The following is an 18,002-nucleotide window of genomic DNA, read 5'->3' on the forward strand; positions in this document are numbered from 1 at the left end:
AGGGGGTCTTTGATGTGACAAAACATTTATAGGACGGGAAGTAAAGCAAGCACACAAACAAAACAAAATATTGGAAACCAAATTGATTAAGCATGAAAGATAACGTAAATAGATAGCTAGCTGACTTAACGAGACTACTACAAAATTATTTGTGTTTTTTTGTTGTTTCTTTTTCATAGTAGTCCTGTCCGTCCATGTGCATGATGGGATGGAAATGGAATGAACTTTATTTCCACCTAAAATGACCCAGATTTAATTGTACTACATTTTTTAATTAATGAAATGTATTGACTCTCCGTTTAAGGGCAGCTTTATTCGCTATTAAACAACATGAAAATAGTATTGTGGATTATTTTTATCTCTGATTCGTCAAACACTGCCGATATGGAACGATTCAACAATTAAATTAGATTAGATTAGCACTTTGTTTAATCCCGTAGTCAAAAAAAACTGGAGCTACAAGTGGTCCCTGCCAATGAAGGCGCCATTTTGATGATTATTTGTAATGAATGTTGACTTTTTTGGGTAACTTTTTTTGTTAAAAGACCTGCCAAGTATGACTCACTGGTGTCTTTGTCCATTGTTGCTTTGACAGGCCGTCTTTCTTCAATACACAGCTGGAAAAAAACTAACATAGTGGTTCGGTGTATTTAGGCTCAGATTTCTATGGGAGGATATTTAAGAATGTATTATGATTAACTCTTAAAAAAAGTAAAATGACCACTCCTGCTTACATATTTTGTTAGGAATGCACATAGATAACTTGTATGTCATCCTCTGTGCTTTAATCCAATAGACCGATGTAGTATTTACACTATACTGACATCTAGTGGCTGTTTGGAGAAGTACATTCCTCGGATGTGTGTCACTATCACACACAAAAAATGCAATTGGGGTCATTTATGGAACTATTTTAAGATTTTGAAAACATTTGAACGTCACACCGAAACTAAAATAAGATACAATTAAAAAGCCCTACGTGTACATATTTATTGTATTAGTATTTATTTACATTTTTGAACGATGACGTCACCGCAATGGAACATCAACCTGTATCGGGGCGGGGCCAAAATTGCCTCCGTCGTTTGACTTGATTTCGGTCAATCAGTCAAACTTACGGAAACCCAACTAAAAGCTGCTGTGAAAAACCTCCCCAAAACAACCCTTTACGGGTTATTGAACCTCCTTTACCCTCTTTTTCTTTTCAAAAACATCGTTTTCAAACCCCCTCGGCGTCTTTTTTCCACCATGCGGCGTTTAATAGCAGCCGCCATCTTCTCTTCACTTCTAAAAGGTACAGTACATTTAAATTTTCTTGAATTATTCCCTCATTTATTCATTTATTAATGTTCCTCCACTCTATAAATCTGTTTGAAATGAAAAGTTTATAAAAGTTTCGATGGAAAACAGTTGTTAGCTAACATCTTGACCAAGCTAAAACTATTTCAAGTGGTGTTGTTGTTTTTATCTATGTCGAATTTCCCCAAGTTTACGTTTTAGCATCCCATAATATGTTTGAATTGAGTCATTTTGAAGCTACTGGTTTCATCCCACCTTAATATTTGTTGGCTGGTTTCACTTCCTTTGTCTGTGTGACCAGTTTTTCAGGTTGGACAACTATGAAATGTACTCCTTGTTGTTTTAGCCAAACACTCACTCTTGCATTCTTCCCATAGTGTCTTTTTTAACGTGTACAAATACGGGTACAAAAAGGTTAGCTACGTTTGTAAGAAAACAAAACAAGACCTGGTAATAACATTAGTTAATATTAACAGTTAATATAATGCCGCCCAACAATGTAAATGTAATAAAAAAAACTATCATTCATTTCGGCCATTCCGTTTTTTTAGATACACACTAAGTTACTAGCTAATTTCGTAAGTAGAGGTACTAGTGACTCGTACCTCTACTTAAGAAATTGGTTTCACAACCTGTTTTCTCACCAGTTTTTCGTAAATAGAGCATTATTTTATAAGTTCTAAATTCACTAATTCCTCACAAGGCCCGAAAACTACTAATGAAGATTCAATAGATGTCAAAGGTGCGGCCCGTGGGCCAGAAAGTCCCTAAAATCAATATTAAATTGAACTAAATACCTTTTATTCACATAATACAACTACAATGAGCATTAAAACTTCATTATAAACAGCCAACAAAAATAAGTAGTCATACTATAAGGATTTAAATGTTAAAAATGATCCAAAATTGACTAGAAAGGACTTAAAAGTACCCTAAAATGGAGAGAATTGACATAAAATGAACTGTTTGGTGCCATTGACGGTATTAGACATCCAATTTTTTTTAACGTGGACATTTTTTTTCTAGCGTCGCTATGTATTCAGGTGATCGTCTCCCAGCAAGAGCGAAGCACGGCTCTTTTCGCCTCCGTCACCCTGCGTTGCGACTTCTCCACGTCCGCTAACCCCCAAGATGTGCTGATCACTTGGAGGTTTAAATCCTTCTGCAAGGATCCCGTCTTGGAGTACTACTCCACAGGTAAAAACAAAAGCCATATTTTCATCTTGTGTCAAAGTAGCGCATTCATTTTCTACACCGCTTAGTGTTAGTGTGTCAAAGTGGCGGCTCGGGGCCGAATCTGGCCCGCAGAATCATTTTGTGTGGCCCGGGAAAGTCAATCATGAGTGCCGACTTTCTGTTTTAGGATCAAATTAAAATGTTAGATATAGATTTATATGAAATTTCCTGATTTTCCCCCTTTTAAATCAATAATTGTCATTTTTTTAATCAATTTTTCTGTTTTTAGTTCAAAAATCATTTGGTAAAATCTAAAAATATATTGTTAAAGGCTCAAATAAACATTGTTTTAGATCTATAAAAAATCTGAATAATCAGGACTTAATCCAGTTCTTTTAAATCAATATATGTATTTTTTTTATATTTTATTCTGCTTTTAGTTCAAAAATCATTTTGTAAATTCTAAAAATATACAAAATGTGAAAAAACTCATTTATGCTCGCTCAGGGTGCCACCATCTTGCCTAGGAATGACAAACTAGAGCACTATGGACACACTTCCTGGTTGTAGTGGTCACCTGACTTCCTTTTTGAATAGTAGCAGTAACTCAGAAATACCACGTGGGTTGATTTTTTAAAATTGTATTTTGACTTGGATTTATTTAATGAAGGGACAGTACACATTGTTGAAAAATCTACATATTGATGTTAATGATTGGTATGTTTTTTTTTGTAGCTTACCAGTCGGCACTCCAGTTGGGTCAGGATCCGTCCAATGACTGCCCGGATCGCCTTCGCACCATTCGGACCGTGATTCAGAAGAGGGGAAACAATGAGCCCATCCGGGGTCCCGAGTACAGCGATCGCAAGATCTCCATCCAGAATAGTGAGTTGACCCTCATTTCCATGGAAACGCAACGTTTTTCGTAGCCTTATGTTAATTAGCTCATGTTACAACCACATTTTTTTTTCTAAAAGTTTTATTTTTCCAAAATGACAAAAAAAAGAAAGATACTTGGACTGTTGTTAATATTTTTGAATTGTAATTTGTCCAATTCCCATCAAAGTGATAATGATTATAATAGTTAATACTCCTAACCACAGGAGGGAGCTCTAGGCTACATCAGAATCACTTGGAACTGGTGACTGCGATAGGTTTAACAAAACATTTGTTTACTTAATGAAAAAAATACATTTATCTCATTGTTATTATTATAATAATAATAGTAGTAGTAGTAATAATTTTAATAATCTTAATAATAATAATATTTTTATAATAATGATAGTAATATTAATGATAATATAATTATTATAACAATAATATATTGTTTTTAAAAATTAAAAATACATTTATCTCATTGTTATTATTATAATAATAATAGTAGTAATAATTTTAATAATATAATCTTAATAATAATATTTTTTATAATAATAATAATAGTAATATTAATAATGATAATATTATTATAACAATAAGATATTGTTTTTAAAAATTAAAAATACATTTATCTCATTGTTGCCACTATACTTATTTTAATTTTAAAAGCCTTTCAACATAACATTTTTTTTAATTTTATCAAACAATATTCCCCCTAATGTACAACATTTTTTCCTCTTTCATTTTACTTTTTTTAATTTTGTTTTTTACTGTTTTTAATTTGGAATTAAACGTGTTTTCTTCCACAGAGGCCGACCTGGTCATCAATGAGGTCATGTGGTGGGACAACGGCGTGTACTTTTGCGCCGTGGACGCGGCCGGAGACACCACCGGAGACTCCGACAAAGAAGTCAAACTCATAGTCTATCGTGAGTCGACATTTTCCGAGCGACTGCCGTTTTGACTCCGCCTTTTGACTCCTCCTCCTCCCCTTCCTCGTCTCAGATTGGCTAACCGTGCTGTTCATCGTCATCGGCGCCCTCCTGCTCATTATCTTATTCGGGGTGTGCTGTTGCCAGTGTTGCCCTAACAGATGTTGCTGCTACGTGCGATGCCCATGCTGCCCCCAGCAGTGCTGCTGTCCGGAGAAAGGTAGAAAATAATAATATCTTAAAGGAGCATCCATCGTTTAATCACCTAGACCAGGGGTGTCAAACTCCCTTTGGTCTGCGGGCCGGACCAGTAAACTCATTGCAAAATGACATAGAACTAACAATAAGCCCACTTTTTTTCCTTTGTATTAGTCACTAATACTAATAATTAGTGCAAATTATCAAAACAGAATTTTCCTTTTACATTACGAACAATATATTATGAACAAAAGAATAACATAACAACATAAATAAATGTCAATTCATGTTGTCTGCACGTACTAAAACACTGCGCCCCCTAGCGGATAATACCAGAACTGCTATTTTTTAAAGAAAATTCATATTTTTTTATACAATGCAGCTTTCTTCCCCGGGCCGTACCAAACAACCCGACGGGCCGGATCCGGCCCGCGGGCCGAATGTTTGACACCCCTCACCTAGATCATGTGTCCAAAGTGGCGGCCCGGGGGCCAAATCTGGACCGCCGCATCATTTTGTGTGGTCCGGGAAAGTAAATGATGAGTGCCGACTTTCTCTTTTAGGATCAAATTAAAATGAAGAGTATAAATGTGTATTAAATTTCCTGATTTTCCCCCTATTAAATCAATAATTGTAATTTTTTAAATCATTTTTTCTGTGTTTTTAGTTCAAAAATCATTTTGTAAAATCTAAAAATATATTTTAAAAAAGCTAAAATAAACATTGTTTTAGATCTATAAAAAAACGGAATATTCAGGCATTTTAATCCAGTTTTTTTAATCAATTTGTAAAAAAAAAATCTAAATATTATATCTAAAATGGCCCACATAAAATGGAGATGATGGGCTGCGAACCTGACACCCTTGACCTAGATGTTCCAGAAAAAAAGTATTTTGCAAATTGTCATTTTTGTCATTTTTTGACTAAAAATTGCACCAGCAAAAAAAAGACAAAGAAGAAGAAAAAAACTTGTATTTTCAGTAATACCTCATTCATGGTGGTTAATAAATATATATATATATATATTTTTAAATCATAAATATGTGAAAATACACGCTGAAACTCGCAGTTGGAAGCCACGCCCCTGCCCTCCACTTGCTACTAGGACTCAGCAAATATATATATATATATTTTTTTTAAATAGGTGCCCCCCTAGTGGTCAGTGAAATACTCTACAATTGCGTATTGAATTGAGGTTGCTTTTACGCTATTATTATATAAATTGGAAAAAAAATCTCAAAGTAGTGATAAATCAAGTCGTGATAATCGAGGGATTACTGTATTCTGATCCCGGTTGCAGTACCTTTTCCGGCCATCGAGTTTTACGGGAATGAAAATGGTGGTCCTGTCTTTCAGCGGTTATGGAGCATCGTATGGCGAAGGAGCGAGAGAAGGCCGCCAAAGCCTGGATGAGCGGAGGACAGCCATTATACGGACACATGATGCAGGTTCCCTCATCACAAATCAACCCACTGCTCTACCCGGGTACGATGACCACAAAAAGCGCCAGGCCATGTTAGTTTTTTTGCTTTATTTTCAACATTTTCCGGGTCTATCGCCCTCAGGGTCGGTGAGCGGGAAGAGCATGGCGATGAAGCCCATGCCGTTGCCGCCGCCCCAGTCTTCGGCTTACAGCGTACCCACCCCGAGCATCCACGGCGCCCACACGCCCGCCAACAACAATCAGATGCTGGACTACATGGAGAGTCAAATGCGAGGTTTGGATGTCAGCAGTCCGTTGCAGGTGTGTTATTGTCTTTCCATTAAATTAGTTTGGTGGCCCGGACGTTTGGTGGCCCGGACGTTTGGTGGCCGGACGTTTGGTCGTGTTGGACGTTTGGTCGCCACACGTTTTAAGGGGCGGCTTATACATGAGAAATTGTAAAATTCTTTTATTTTCAGGCAATTTTTATATAATTGTAAATTGTAAAATTCTACGATTTTAAGGCAATTTTAATAAAATTGTAAATTGTAAAATTTTATGATTTTTAAGCCAATTTTAATGTAATTGTAAACTGTGAAATTCTTTGATTTTAAGGCAATTTTAAGGGGTGGCTTATACGCGGGAAATTGTAAAATTCTTTGATTTTAAGGCAATTTTAATATAATTATAAATTGTAAAATTCTTTGATTTTAAGGCAATTTTAATATAATTGTAAATTGTAAAATTCTTTGATTTTAAGGCAATTTTAAAGGCCGGCTTATACGCAAGGGCAGCTTATATGCGAGTAAATACAGTACTTTATTGACCGGCTAAATAATCAGCATCCATTAGTAGTAAATTGATGAAATCCCGCCGTTTAACTCTTTAATGATATTATTTCTTATTTTTTAGCTTCAGCCAGCGCCACCCCCCCACATGCAACAAATGCCCCCCGCCCCCCAACACATGCCCATCAACATCCCCTTTTCCGGCGGGGCCCCCAGCATGATATCGGGTCTGGGCGACATCCCAGCCGAACGCCGCGTCATCACCCTGCCGCCCATCCGCGAGCCCGTCCGAATCCCGCCCCCGGCGCCCAAGACCCGCCCACCCAGCTCCAGCGAGAGCAGCCGCGGCTTCGGATCCGGGACCCCCGCCCGCCGTTACCCCTCACCCACGCGGTCCAGGGGAATCCCCAGAAGCTATAGCGAGGAATCCCTGGACGGGCGCTCTCACGGTGCCGGGCCACGGCGAGGACCGGATCGAGCCCGTTCCCGTTCCAGAGACGATCTCTTCGACAGCAGATCCAAGTCCGACTACCCCCCACGTCGCCCCTCCTGGAGTTCGGACGACGAGGGCTCCGGACGGAGGGGAGGAGCTAGGAGAGGGGGCGGGGCCTGGAATGAGAAACCTCCCAACTACACGGAGTACGAGCCGGGAAAGAAACCGAGGAGGAACGAACACTATTCTGTAAGAAAAACGTTGCTTTAGCCTGTTAGCGTGTTAGCATCGGGCCCACCGCTAAAAAAATATCAATCTAATATTAATAACTTTAAGAAAAATGAATCTAAAGTTAGTGTGTCTCTCTCAGGTTAAGAGCTATCGCAGTGGCACCAGCGTCGTCATCTGAACGGAGCTGTGAAAACGCCCACTTTGACCTCTGACCTCTTTACCAGCACCCGATTGGGAGTTGGCGGCCTTGTTGTTCAACTCCTCCTACTTTTGGAATTATGTTATAATAGCCCCCTGTTTGCACAGTGTTTGTCTTTAAACGGAATATTTCGTATCATTCACAGCATAAGAAAGGATGTCAAATGTAAGCGCGCCCTCTGGTGGTTTCTGGATAAAGTACATGCTGGCAAAAAGTTGCGCTTCAATTCAATAGATGGAGACAAATGTGTAATAAAACGACATTCTATAGTTTTTTAATTTAGCGGTAATAGTTTTTTGTGTTATTTTTTTTTCAGTCACCAATTTTTGCCATGTTTTTATTAATGCTAAAAACAATGATATTATAGCTCTTAAAACAAATGTCAGAACTATTACAGCTGTTACATTATATTCCTTATTTAAGGCTACATGTGTTTGATTCTGACTTTATATTTTTTTGTGAAAAGATGTTTCTTTATACTTTGAATGGTGATGTTTTTTTAGTATAACAATATGTAAATGAAGTACAATACAATATGTATCATAATTTGGTGGGAAATCAGATGTTTCTATTGTTTTTACCCTTGAAATTGAATAAAGCACCAGTTTGTAAAATACATAACGTTTGTAAAACACTAAATTATTATTGTATTTTCTGTATTGCTTCTTTTTGCTTAATAAAAACTTTCACAAGTTTTTGACGTTTCATTTAAAAAATAATGTGACTTTAACTACAAATTTTTCCAATATATTTATTGTAGTGGCCTTTCATTAGTGAAAATTGTAAAAAAAAAATAATAATAATTTCCTTTGTAATGTGGTTTATATTTATTTCACTTAAAGACTGTTTTAAAATAAATTCCAGCATTAAGAAAAATGAATCAGAAATAGTAAGAAGTACAGTTAATACTTCAAAAGTTTTACATTAAGTCAATTCCTTTATTAATTTTTTACTTTATTCCTGCCAGTACTTTTTATTCAAGTGTACTTTGATCTTTAATCCACAATCACCATAAATTGCTCCAAGAATAAAGAAATATCAAAGAGAAAATATTCAAAAAATCTGATCATCCGATTATAAGTATATTTCCGAGTCTACTTATTTATTATTACACATAAATCACTACTTCCATTATTTTACAAACACAAAAATAGATTCAAAGTCCTCTATTTTTGCAATAATATAAATACATTTTAACCTTAGAAAACCTATTTTTTTAATCGCCAAATTGTTTATGATCCGTCGTGTCGCTTGCTGATGACGTCATTCGGAGGCGGTGCAGGCTTGCCACGTCGGTCTCTGTGAAATGCATTTACACAGTTGTTCCTCACGGCTTTGGCTTTAACTTTTTTGGGAAATAAGACGCCTTTTTCTTCAAACACCGAATAACCGGAGACCACAGGAGCTCTTTCGGAACCACCATAGCTCATCTCCGTGGTGCTGTTTTCGCTCTTATTGGAGTTAAAAGGAGGCGGAGGAATGTTCGGTTCCGTCTGGACTCGTCCGGCTGGAAGGCAGACACAAGTGACTGACTGATGCATCCTCGTTCGTTTCACCCTCCCGAATGTTGTCGTGTAAGTATTAAAAATATAATTTGGCACTCGATATGAATTTTTCTGGGCTAAATTTGAAGCTATTTGCTAAAGTTTCCCCCCAAAAAAGAGCGTGGTGTCATGTTTGAGAAACGCCAGGTTGGTTTGATTGCACGTCACAGCTGTGTCATCAATATGGAAGCGAGCAACAGTTGCAAACGTTGATTTTATTTCTTCTTTTTAAACACTTTTTTAACTCTTATTTTATTGATTTGCAACCCGTTCACGGTTAAAGTCTGATGAAGTAACAAAATACGCCTGCCGAAGTGTTGGTTCCTCTTTTTTACTGTGACTTTTTACTCAAACGTTAGCATTTTACTCGTAGTTTGTTGACTAGTTTTAGCCTTGAAATGCGTTCAATTTAAAGATACCTATAAATTTGGACTTTATTTACCATTTCAAAGAATATTTGTACCCAAATTCAACAGGTTAAGTCATTATCTGCCTTTGACGGTGATAGGCGTCCATTTTTATTTGACTGCATAGTGTTAATACTGGAAAATAAACAATACATTTAAAAGAAAACATGGCAAAAATGAATGAATGTGATTGGCCCGATCATTTGTAACCTCAAAAGTGATTGGACGTTTATCACAGTCAATGGCAGCCATTAAGTTAATACTTGTAATCTATGCAATACATTTTAAAAATACGATTTTTACAAAATTATGATCATTAATACGTGACCCAATTAGTTGAATCATTCAATTATTGTTGCCCTTTAGTCAACAGGTGTCAAAGTGGTGGCCCGGGGGCCAAATCTGGACCACCACATCATTTTGTTCGGCCCAGGAAAGTAAATATTGATTTCTGACTTTCTGCTTTAGGCTCAAATTAAAATGAAGAGTATAGATGTATATTAAATTTCCTGATTTCCCCACTTTTAAATCAATAATTGTACATTTTAATATTTTTTGTTTGTTTTTAGTTAAAAAATAATTTTGTAAAATCTAAAAATATATTTAAAAAAGCTGAAATAAACATTTTTTTAGATAAAAAATGAATATTCAGGGATATTAATACAGTTCTTTTAATCCATTTTTTGAAAAAAAATCTATATCTAAAATGGTAAATATTTTTTCTCCATTTCGATGATCTGAAAAAAATGATAATTTGCTTGCTGCCATACTTTATTTCTTGCATCATAAGAAAATACGAATACAAAATGCTCAAGAAAAAAATTGATAAAATTGGCGTATCTACATTTTTTTTAATTTAGTTTTTGTAGAAAAAATAGTACAATTTATGAATGAACATGCTTACACATGTGAATAATATCTTATTTTTATTGTGGTCCTTTGCAGTGGCCTCGGCGTGTATGGTCGCTCACTAGAGAGCAAGGGGGGCAGTCCCGGCACGGGAGGTTGCCACGGTAACCGCCGACCATGCCAGGGGGTCGCAGGGGTCCGAGCAGACAGCAGCTGAGCCGCTCCGCCCTGCCCTCCCTGCAAACTCTTGTCGGAGGCAACCTGGGCAACGGTACGGGCCTCCGCAACAGGTACGGCACCCCCTCCATCTTTATTATCACTTCCAGAATAAACTCTGTTAAAAACAATTCAACTCATTGTCTACTATTGACACTTTTAGATGTCTAACTCGCTTAAACTAGCTGTAGATGCTCATATTTTATTGTTATTGACAGCTATAGACGTCCAATCCATTTTGACTGGGAGGGGCGAACGTAGAAATTAAACAATAATCCAGAGATGGTTTCAAAAGTCCAAATAACATTGAATAGACGCCATAAAAACACTTTTCCTACATTACTATTATTGCTATTGCTACAGACACTGCCCTCTTGTGGGCAATAAAATAATGCTCACCTTTTAATGTACTGTAATCCCTCGCCAATTCGTGGTTCGATTTTCGGATTTTTTCTGTTTCAATTTAATATTTTTTTATTTGTTGTTATTCTTTTTTATTGAAATGTTATTATTAGTTTTTATTTAAATTTGGTTAGTTTTTATTTACATTTGTTATTTTTAGATTATATTTAAATTTGTCATTAGTTTATATTTAAATGTCGTTATTAGTTTTTATTTAAATGTCGTTATGAGTTTTTATTTAAATTTGTCGTTAATAGTTTTTATTTAAATTTGTCGTTAATAGTTTTTATTTAAATTTTTCGTTAATAGTTTTTATTTAAATGTGTCATTATTAGTTTTTATTTAAATGTGTCGTTATTAGTTTTTATTTAAATTCATCATTAGTAGTTTTTATTAAAATTCGTCATTATTTAAAAAAATAAATAATTTAGGTTAATAAAAATGTGAAAATGCACTCTGAAACTCACTTGCAATTACAACTGAAGAAATGATATTTATTTATTTTTAATAGGGCTGACCCTAATTCACGTTTTTCAATTATCTAATCCATAAAAAAAATATATAAAGGAACAGCAGCTCTTTGGGTCTGTCGGCGCCCCCTCTGTCGGCCGTCATCACCCCGGAGCCGGTCCGCCACTCCAAGATTCCCGCGCTGCCATTGGATAGCGGCCTTCTCTTCGAGTTCCTCCTCTTCCTCTACCTGCTGGTGGCCTTGTTCGTGCAGTACATCAACATCTACCGGACGGTTTGGTGGTACCCGTACAGCCAGCCGCCCACGTCTACCTCACTGGTAAAAAAAGAGCCGTCCGGCGGCGAGCTAATGTGCTAATCGCCATTAGCCCATTGATCTTTGTCTCTTGGACCGCAGAGCTTCCATTTGATGGACTACCACCTGGCCATCTTCATCACGGTTATGCTGGCCAGGAGGCTCGTTTGGACGTTAGTTTCAGAGGTGAGTTGATGGAAATTGAAGTTAAATATAGCTTCTTTTTTTGTCAAGGCTTCATTGGGAATTCAATTAATTAATAGTTGATTTTGATGGGTAATTTTGACCCACCTAAAATTCTTAATGAAGTCCATGGTAGTAAATGATGTCATTGATTTGTATTGTAGCTGTATTGTAGGTTTACAAGTACAATGGGATTTAAATATTCACTATGAAAGACACAAATAAATTAGTTGACATAAATAAGTAATTGATATAAGTACAGTAATCCCTCGATTATCACGAATTCACTACTTTGCAATTTTTTTTTGTTGCTATTAATTTTTTTTTTTTTTTTTTACTTCAGTTCTAGGTCCTAGTACAGATATGGGCAAACTACGGCCCGCGGGCCACATACGGCTCATTAGGCTTTTTTAATCTGGCCCGCCAACATTGTCCAAATGTTTTTTTTTCCCAAGATGGCACCGTCACAAGGAAGCCAGTGGCAGTAGCTGTGTCCACTCTTCTTTGTTTTTCGTGTTTTACAGTTCCTCTATCTTTTTTTATAATGACCTTTTAATATTTCTTGATACATTCCTTTTTACTTTTTACTTTAGTGATGAGTGATGAGTACGTTAATACTTTATTACTTTTTTCCAGTTTATGTTTCATATGTACTGTTAACGGATGCACTTTTTTATATGTATCCTATCTTGTGCTGACCCCGCCCATCTGTCACATTTTTAAAGTCAATGTGCCCCCGGGCCCAAAGGTTTGCCCACCCTTGTCATATACCAACTCCTGCTGCCATATCTTTTCGAATGTTTTTTCAAACTCTCTCTTGAATACTGATATGTGTCCTCCCTTCATCCAGTTGTCTCACAGCACCCCCGTCTCGCAAGTGTGCTATCTGGTTCTGATGGCGGCGCGACTGTGTCTCCTCACCGTTTGCTTTTGGGTACTCTGCTGGACGCTGGTCAATCTTTGCAAGAACCACTCGGTTCTCAACCTGCTCTTCCTGGGATACCCGTGAGCTCACTTTTTTTTTCCCTCAACAAGTACTGCTGATGTCTAAGTACTGGTGATATCTAGGTACTTTTTAATATCTAAGTACAGTTGAAACCAGCTATCAAATTTATATTCATGAGAGTTTAATATCTAAATATCTACTGTTTTCAACAGTACTAGTACTTAGATAGTAAGCAGTACTTGGATAGTAAGCAGTACTTGGATAGTAAGCAGTACTTGGATAGTAAGCAGTACTTGGATAGTAAGCAGTACTTGGATAGAAAGCAGTACTTGGATAGTAAGCAGTACTTGGATAGTAAGCAGTACTTGGATAGTAAGCAGTACTTGGATAGTAAGCAGTACTTGGATAGTAAGCAGTACTTGGATAGTAAGCAGTACTTGTATATTAAGCAGTACTTGGATAGTAAGCAGTACTTGTATATTAAACAGTACTTGTATATTAAACAGTACTTGGATAGTAAGCAGTTCTTGGATAGTAAGCAGTACTTGGATAGTAAGCAGTACTTGGATAGTAAGCAGTACTTGGATAGTAAGCAGTACTTGTATATTAAACAGTACTTGGATAGTAAGCAGTACTTGTATATTAAACAGTACTTGTATATTAAACAGTACTTGTATATTAAACAGTACTTGGATAGTAAGCAGTACTTGGATAGTAAGCAGTACTTGGATAGTAAGCAGTACTTAGATATTAAACAGTACTTAGATATTAAACTTCTCTCTTAGATATTAAACTCTCTCATGAATATAATAATTTTGAGAGCCGGTTTCAACAGTAAACTCTCTGTCACCATTTGACCGTCAACCAAACGTCCTCGCACCCCACTGACCCCGCCCCCTTTTCCCCAGGTTCGGCGTCTACGTCCCCCTCTGCTGCTTCCACCAGGAAGGCCAAAAGAGCCCGACGACCCCAGGCGACGGCGACGACCCGTCCGAGCCGGGCGAGCCGCCCCTCTCCCGGCCGCGGGACTTCCTCCTCCTCCTGCGGGAGAACCTCCGCGAGCAGTTCTCCAGCCCTCCGCTGACGCCCACCCACACGTGCCCGCCCCACACCCACTCGCACACGCCCGATGTGATCCGCTCGGAGGTGGAGGAACTGAAAAGCGACTTTAATCGGAGGATCAAGGAAGTACTCTTCAATTCGCTCTTTAGCGCCTACTACGTGGCCTTCTTGCCTTTGTGCTTCGTACGGGTAAGTCCAACCCCCCAAAAAACACTTTCCCCGACCACTCCGGAAACAAAAATACGGTACTTTCAGAGTACGCAGTACTACGACATGCGATGGTCATGTGAGCATCTGATCATGGTGTGGATCAACGCCTTTGTCATGCTAATGAGCCAGTTGTTGCCGCCCACCTACTGCGACCTGCTCCATCGCTCCGCCGCCCATTTGGGACGCTGGCAGAAGCTGGAGCACGGCTCCTACAGCAACACGCCGCAGCACATGTAAGTAGAGGTGTACTTTATATGTTAATTCTTGAATTTGCTTGTGGTAAAGTGGCGGCCAGGGGGCTAAATGTGGCACGCCGCATCATTTTGTGTGGTTGGGGAAGTCAATGATGAGTGGCGACTTTCTGTTTTGGGATCAAATTTAAATGATAGATATTGATGTATATTATATTTTCAGATTTTCCCTTTTTTAAATTAATAATTGTCATTTTTTAATCCGTTTTTTCTGTGTTTTTAGTTCAAAAATCATTTTGTAAAATCTGAAAATATATTTGAAAAAAGCTCAAATAAACATTGTTTTAGACCACATGTGTTAAAGTGGTGGCCCGGGGGCCATATCTGGCCCACCGCATTATTTTGTGTGGCCCGGGAAAATAAATGATGAATGGCGACTTTCTGATTTAGGATCAAATTAAAATCAAGAGTATAGCTTATAGATGTATTAAATTTCCTGTTTTTTCCCCTTTTTAACTCAGTAATTGTCATTTTTAATCAGTTTTCAGTTCAAAAATAATTTTGTAAAACCTAAAGATCTGAAATAAAAACTCAAATATTGTTTTAGAGCTATAAAAACGGAATATTCAGGGCTATTAATGCAATTATTTTAATCCATTTATTAAAAAAATTCTAAATATTATTGTATGAAAGATGTGAGGAAACACAATAATTTATTTAAAAAAATAAACATGGCTGGCTCTACAGGTGACTGTGTAGTTCCCTCCCGAAAGAGTGCTAAATTAGCCATAGCACCTTCTCTGTCCGTGCCTCACATACCTGGAACTTGATACCAAATCCCAATTAGCCCCGCCTCTGAAGCTCTTGGCCAATCATCTCAAAGCCTGGCTGTTAAACCAACAAAATTGTCATCACAATGCTGCCTAGAATTGTGCTATTTCTGCTATTTATTTGTGTTTTATCATTTTTATTTATTTTCTAGGTGGTCGGAGCAAACCGTTTGGCCTCAAGGGGTGCTGGTGCGTCACAGCCGCTCGCTGTATAAAGCGGTGGGAACGTATAACGTGGCCCTTCCCTCGGACGTCTCCCACGCCAGATTTTACGTGAGTAAACGGCGCTCTCCTTTTGAATGATTGACTCGCCGACTCGGCGGGAAAATAAAAGGTTCAAAGGCCAACAACGTAAAAAATGGACGCAATGGATTGTTTTTTATTTGGTCGTTGTACTACGCAAAAGTCATTCATAAAGCCTGATGCTTAACAAGTTATTTTTTGCACGGCAGCGCGCTGGTAACATAACAGACAAATTTAAATGAAATTGGATTACAATGCAGACACACTCAAAAATAAATTGAATCTAAGCTTGCACTAAACTTTTTTACACTAAACTTTTTTTGTTGTTGACATTTTTATACTTTATTTCTCCCGGTTTGGCTCTATTGGCCCCGCCTCCTCCCTGACTTTCAAATACAACCAATTGAAGGTTGTTTGCTTTTGTCTTCCCTTCAAAATATTCAGAAAATGATGTACACTGATGTCCTCACAATAGGATAACGCACAAACACTTGCCAACGAGAAGTAGTACCGTATTTGTGAAATTGTCAAAATCCACGCTGAAACTCGGAAAGAAAAAAAATATATATATTTTTTTTTAAATAGGGGTGACCCTACTTCCCATTTTTTTGTTTATCGTGACCATGTCTGGTCTACATTAATTATAATAATGATAATAATTATAATACCCGGTAAAAGACCCAAATAAGTGAGAATATCTGACTTGTAATTTGGCATCACCCCCCTCCCGAGCAGATCACTTACCTTCAGTCAGCCAGTAGGGGGCACATCACCACCCAAACATCTATTCATATTACCTCACCCCACAATTATTACACAGAAGGGACTGTGTGCTGTGCTACCGAAAGTTTATGGAGAAAAAAAACTATCCTTAAGCCTATTTGTCCATACTTTGTGGGACCTCTCGCTGTCTTTTGGGGTTGTCCTGACATCCTGTTTTGTCATTTTTCCCTTCCAGTTCCTGTTCCACAAACCCTTGCGGATCCTGAACCTGCTGATCTGGATCGAAAGTAGCGTAGTCCTGTACCAGTTATACTCTCTACTACTCTCGGAACGCTGGAACCACACCCTGTCTCTGGGCCTGATACTCTTCTGCAACTACTACGTCCTTTTCAAGCTTCTCCGAGACCGCATCGTACTGGGGAAGGCCTACTCGTACCCGCCCCCCGAAAATCTGGCCTTAAAGCCGCAGTAGCGCCGAAAGACGGGTAAGATTGGACGCTTAAACTCAAAGGAGGATGAGGGTAAGGGACACGACGTCTACATCGTCTTCTTTTTTTGATACGCTTGTATTTTTTTAAATGCCATGTTTATAGAAAACTATTTAAAAGAATATTTTATTTTGTATACCATTTTTCCTGTTCATCCCGGGCATTAGCGCCATCGCCGCCACGTTAGCGCGCTACGTCGCCAAAGATGTAAAAAAAAACGGAGACGATTTTACGGTTTGCAAAAGTTCCACGGTTTCAGTTCGTGGGTTTTTGCCGGGTTGTTTTTTTTTTATTTTTTTGTTTTTAGTTATGTGAATTGTGCCTTTTTGCAGTTTTTATGCCTTTTTTTTGCCATCCCAAATTTAGTCCATTTGAATGTAGTATTTGTCTCCGAAAGGGGGCGCTGTTGGCTTTAAAAATTAATGGCGGACTCGATTTAAAAAGATAAAATGAGATTTTTCGCTAAAGTTGAGCATTTTACCTGATTTTTTTTTTTTGGACAACATTTCCTGAATTTAATTTTTTTTTTTAAGATTTAAGTTTGGTGCGTTCAGGTGTTCGTTCCTTTTTAGGATAAATGAACGCCAAGTTGAATTTCTCTTTTTTTCCACAAAAAAAAAATGGTTAAAGAGCTGGTCCTCACTTTTTTTTTTTTTGCCAGTTTTTGGTTTCACCCTTTCCGCATCTTTTATTTTTTATTTTTTTGGCATCTGAAATTTAAAAAAAAGAACATAAAAACATGGCGTTGAAATGAACACAATTCACATTGGAAAAGATTTCCCAAGCATTTATTAGTTTCTGGAACGTTAAATTGGTCAAAAAAACAACAATTTCCACCAAAGAAAAAAAATAAATGTCATTTTTTTGACAATACACGTTTACACGATTGTATTTCCGCTTTGTTTTGTATCTAAATCATGTTTTGTCAGACAATATATGCATTTCAAAACACCAGGGGTGTCAAACTAATGGCCCGGGGGCCAAATCTGACCCGCGAATGCAAACCATGCGCGTTGACTTTTAATGTAACAAATAGAATAAATTTTATTTCATATTTCTTTGCTTCTAAAGATAAACAAAATCTCCCATTCCCCGTTTTCGTAAATAGATTTAATGAATAAATATAAGAAAATAATATTTGTATTCATTTCTGTATTTTCTCGCATATAAGCCGCATTTGTCACTCAAAAATGTGATGACCAAATACATGGTCCGGCTCATACGAGGGAAATTGTAGAATTCAACCATTTTTGGGGCAGTTTTATGGCTTCAATGAGAGAAATCGTCAAATTTGACAATTTTAAGGCAGTTTTTACGGATTATACGAGAGATAATGTTAAATTCAACCATTTTAGGCAGTTTTTACGGCTTATATGAGAGAAATTGC

At 37.4% G+C, this 18,002-nt stretch overlaps 2 protein-coding genes across 2 annotated transcripts; both read left to right on the plus strand.

Annotated features, from left to right (window-relative positions):
- The first annotated feature begins 1,058 nt into the window (after positions 1–1,058).
- Positions 1,059–8,250, plus strand: ildr1a (immunoglobulin-like domain containing receptor 1a). The gene is made up of 9 exons (XM_077714091.1): positions 1,059–1,294; positions 2,326–2,496; positions 3,211–3,360; positions 4,161–4,280; positions 4,357–4,503; positions 5,838–5,966; positions 6,047–6,225; positions 6,817–7,374; positions 7,496–8,250. Exons 1-9 carry the CDS (start codon positions 1,249–1,251, stop codon positions 7,532–7,534), a joined length of 1,539 nt encoding a protein of 512 aa, XP_077570217.1. The 5' UTR covers positions 1,059–1,248; the 3' UTR covers positions 7,535–8,250.
- A 564-nt stretch (positions 8,251–8,814) lies between these two features.
- tmem39a (transmembrane protein 39A) lies at positions 8,815–16,932 on the plus strand. The gene is made up of 9 exons (XM_077714047.1): positions 8,815–9,129; positions 10,452–10,645; positions 11,541–11,763; positions 11,842–11,925; positions 12,773–12,927; positions 13,777–14,119; positions 14,186–14,373; positions 15,314–15,434; positions 16,363–16,932. The coding sequence occupies exons 2-9, from the start codon at positions 10,533–10,535 to the stop codon at positions 16,597–16,599; spliced, it is 1,464 nt and encodes a 487-aa protein (XP_077570173.1). The 5' UTR covers positions 8,815–9,129; positions 10,452–10,532; the 3' UTR covers positions 16,600–16,932.
- Positions 16,933–18,002: the final 1,070 nt, after the last annotated feature.

The sequence above is a fragment of the Stigmatopora nigra genome, chromosome 3 (assembly GCF_051989575.1).
Source record: "Stigmatopora nigra isolate UIUO_SnigA chromosome 3, RoL_Snig_1.1, whole genome shotgun sequence".
NCBI classification, from domain to species: Eukaryota; Metazoa; Chordata; class Actinopteri; order Syngnathiformes; family Syngnathidae; genus Stigmatopora; species Stigmatopora nigra.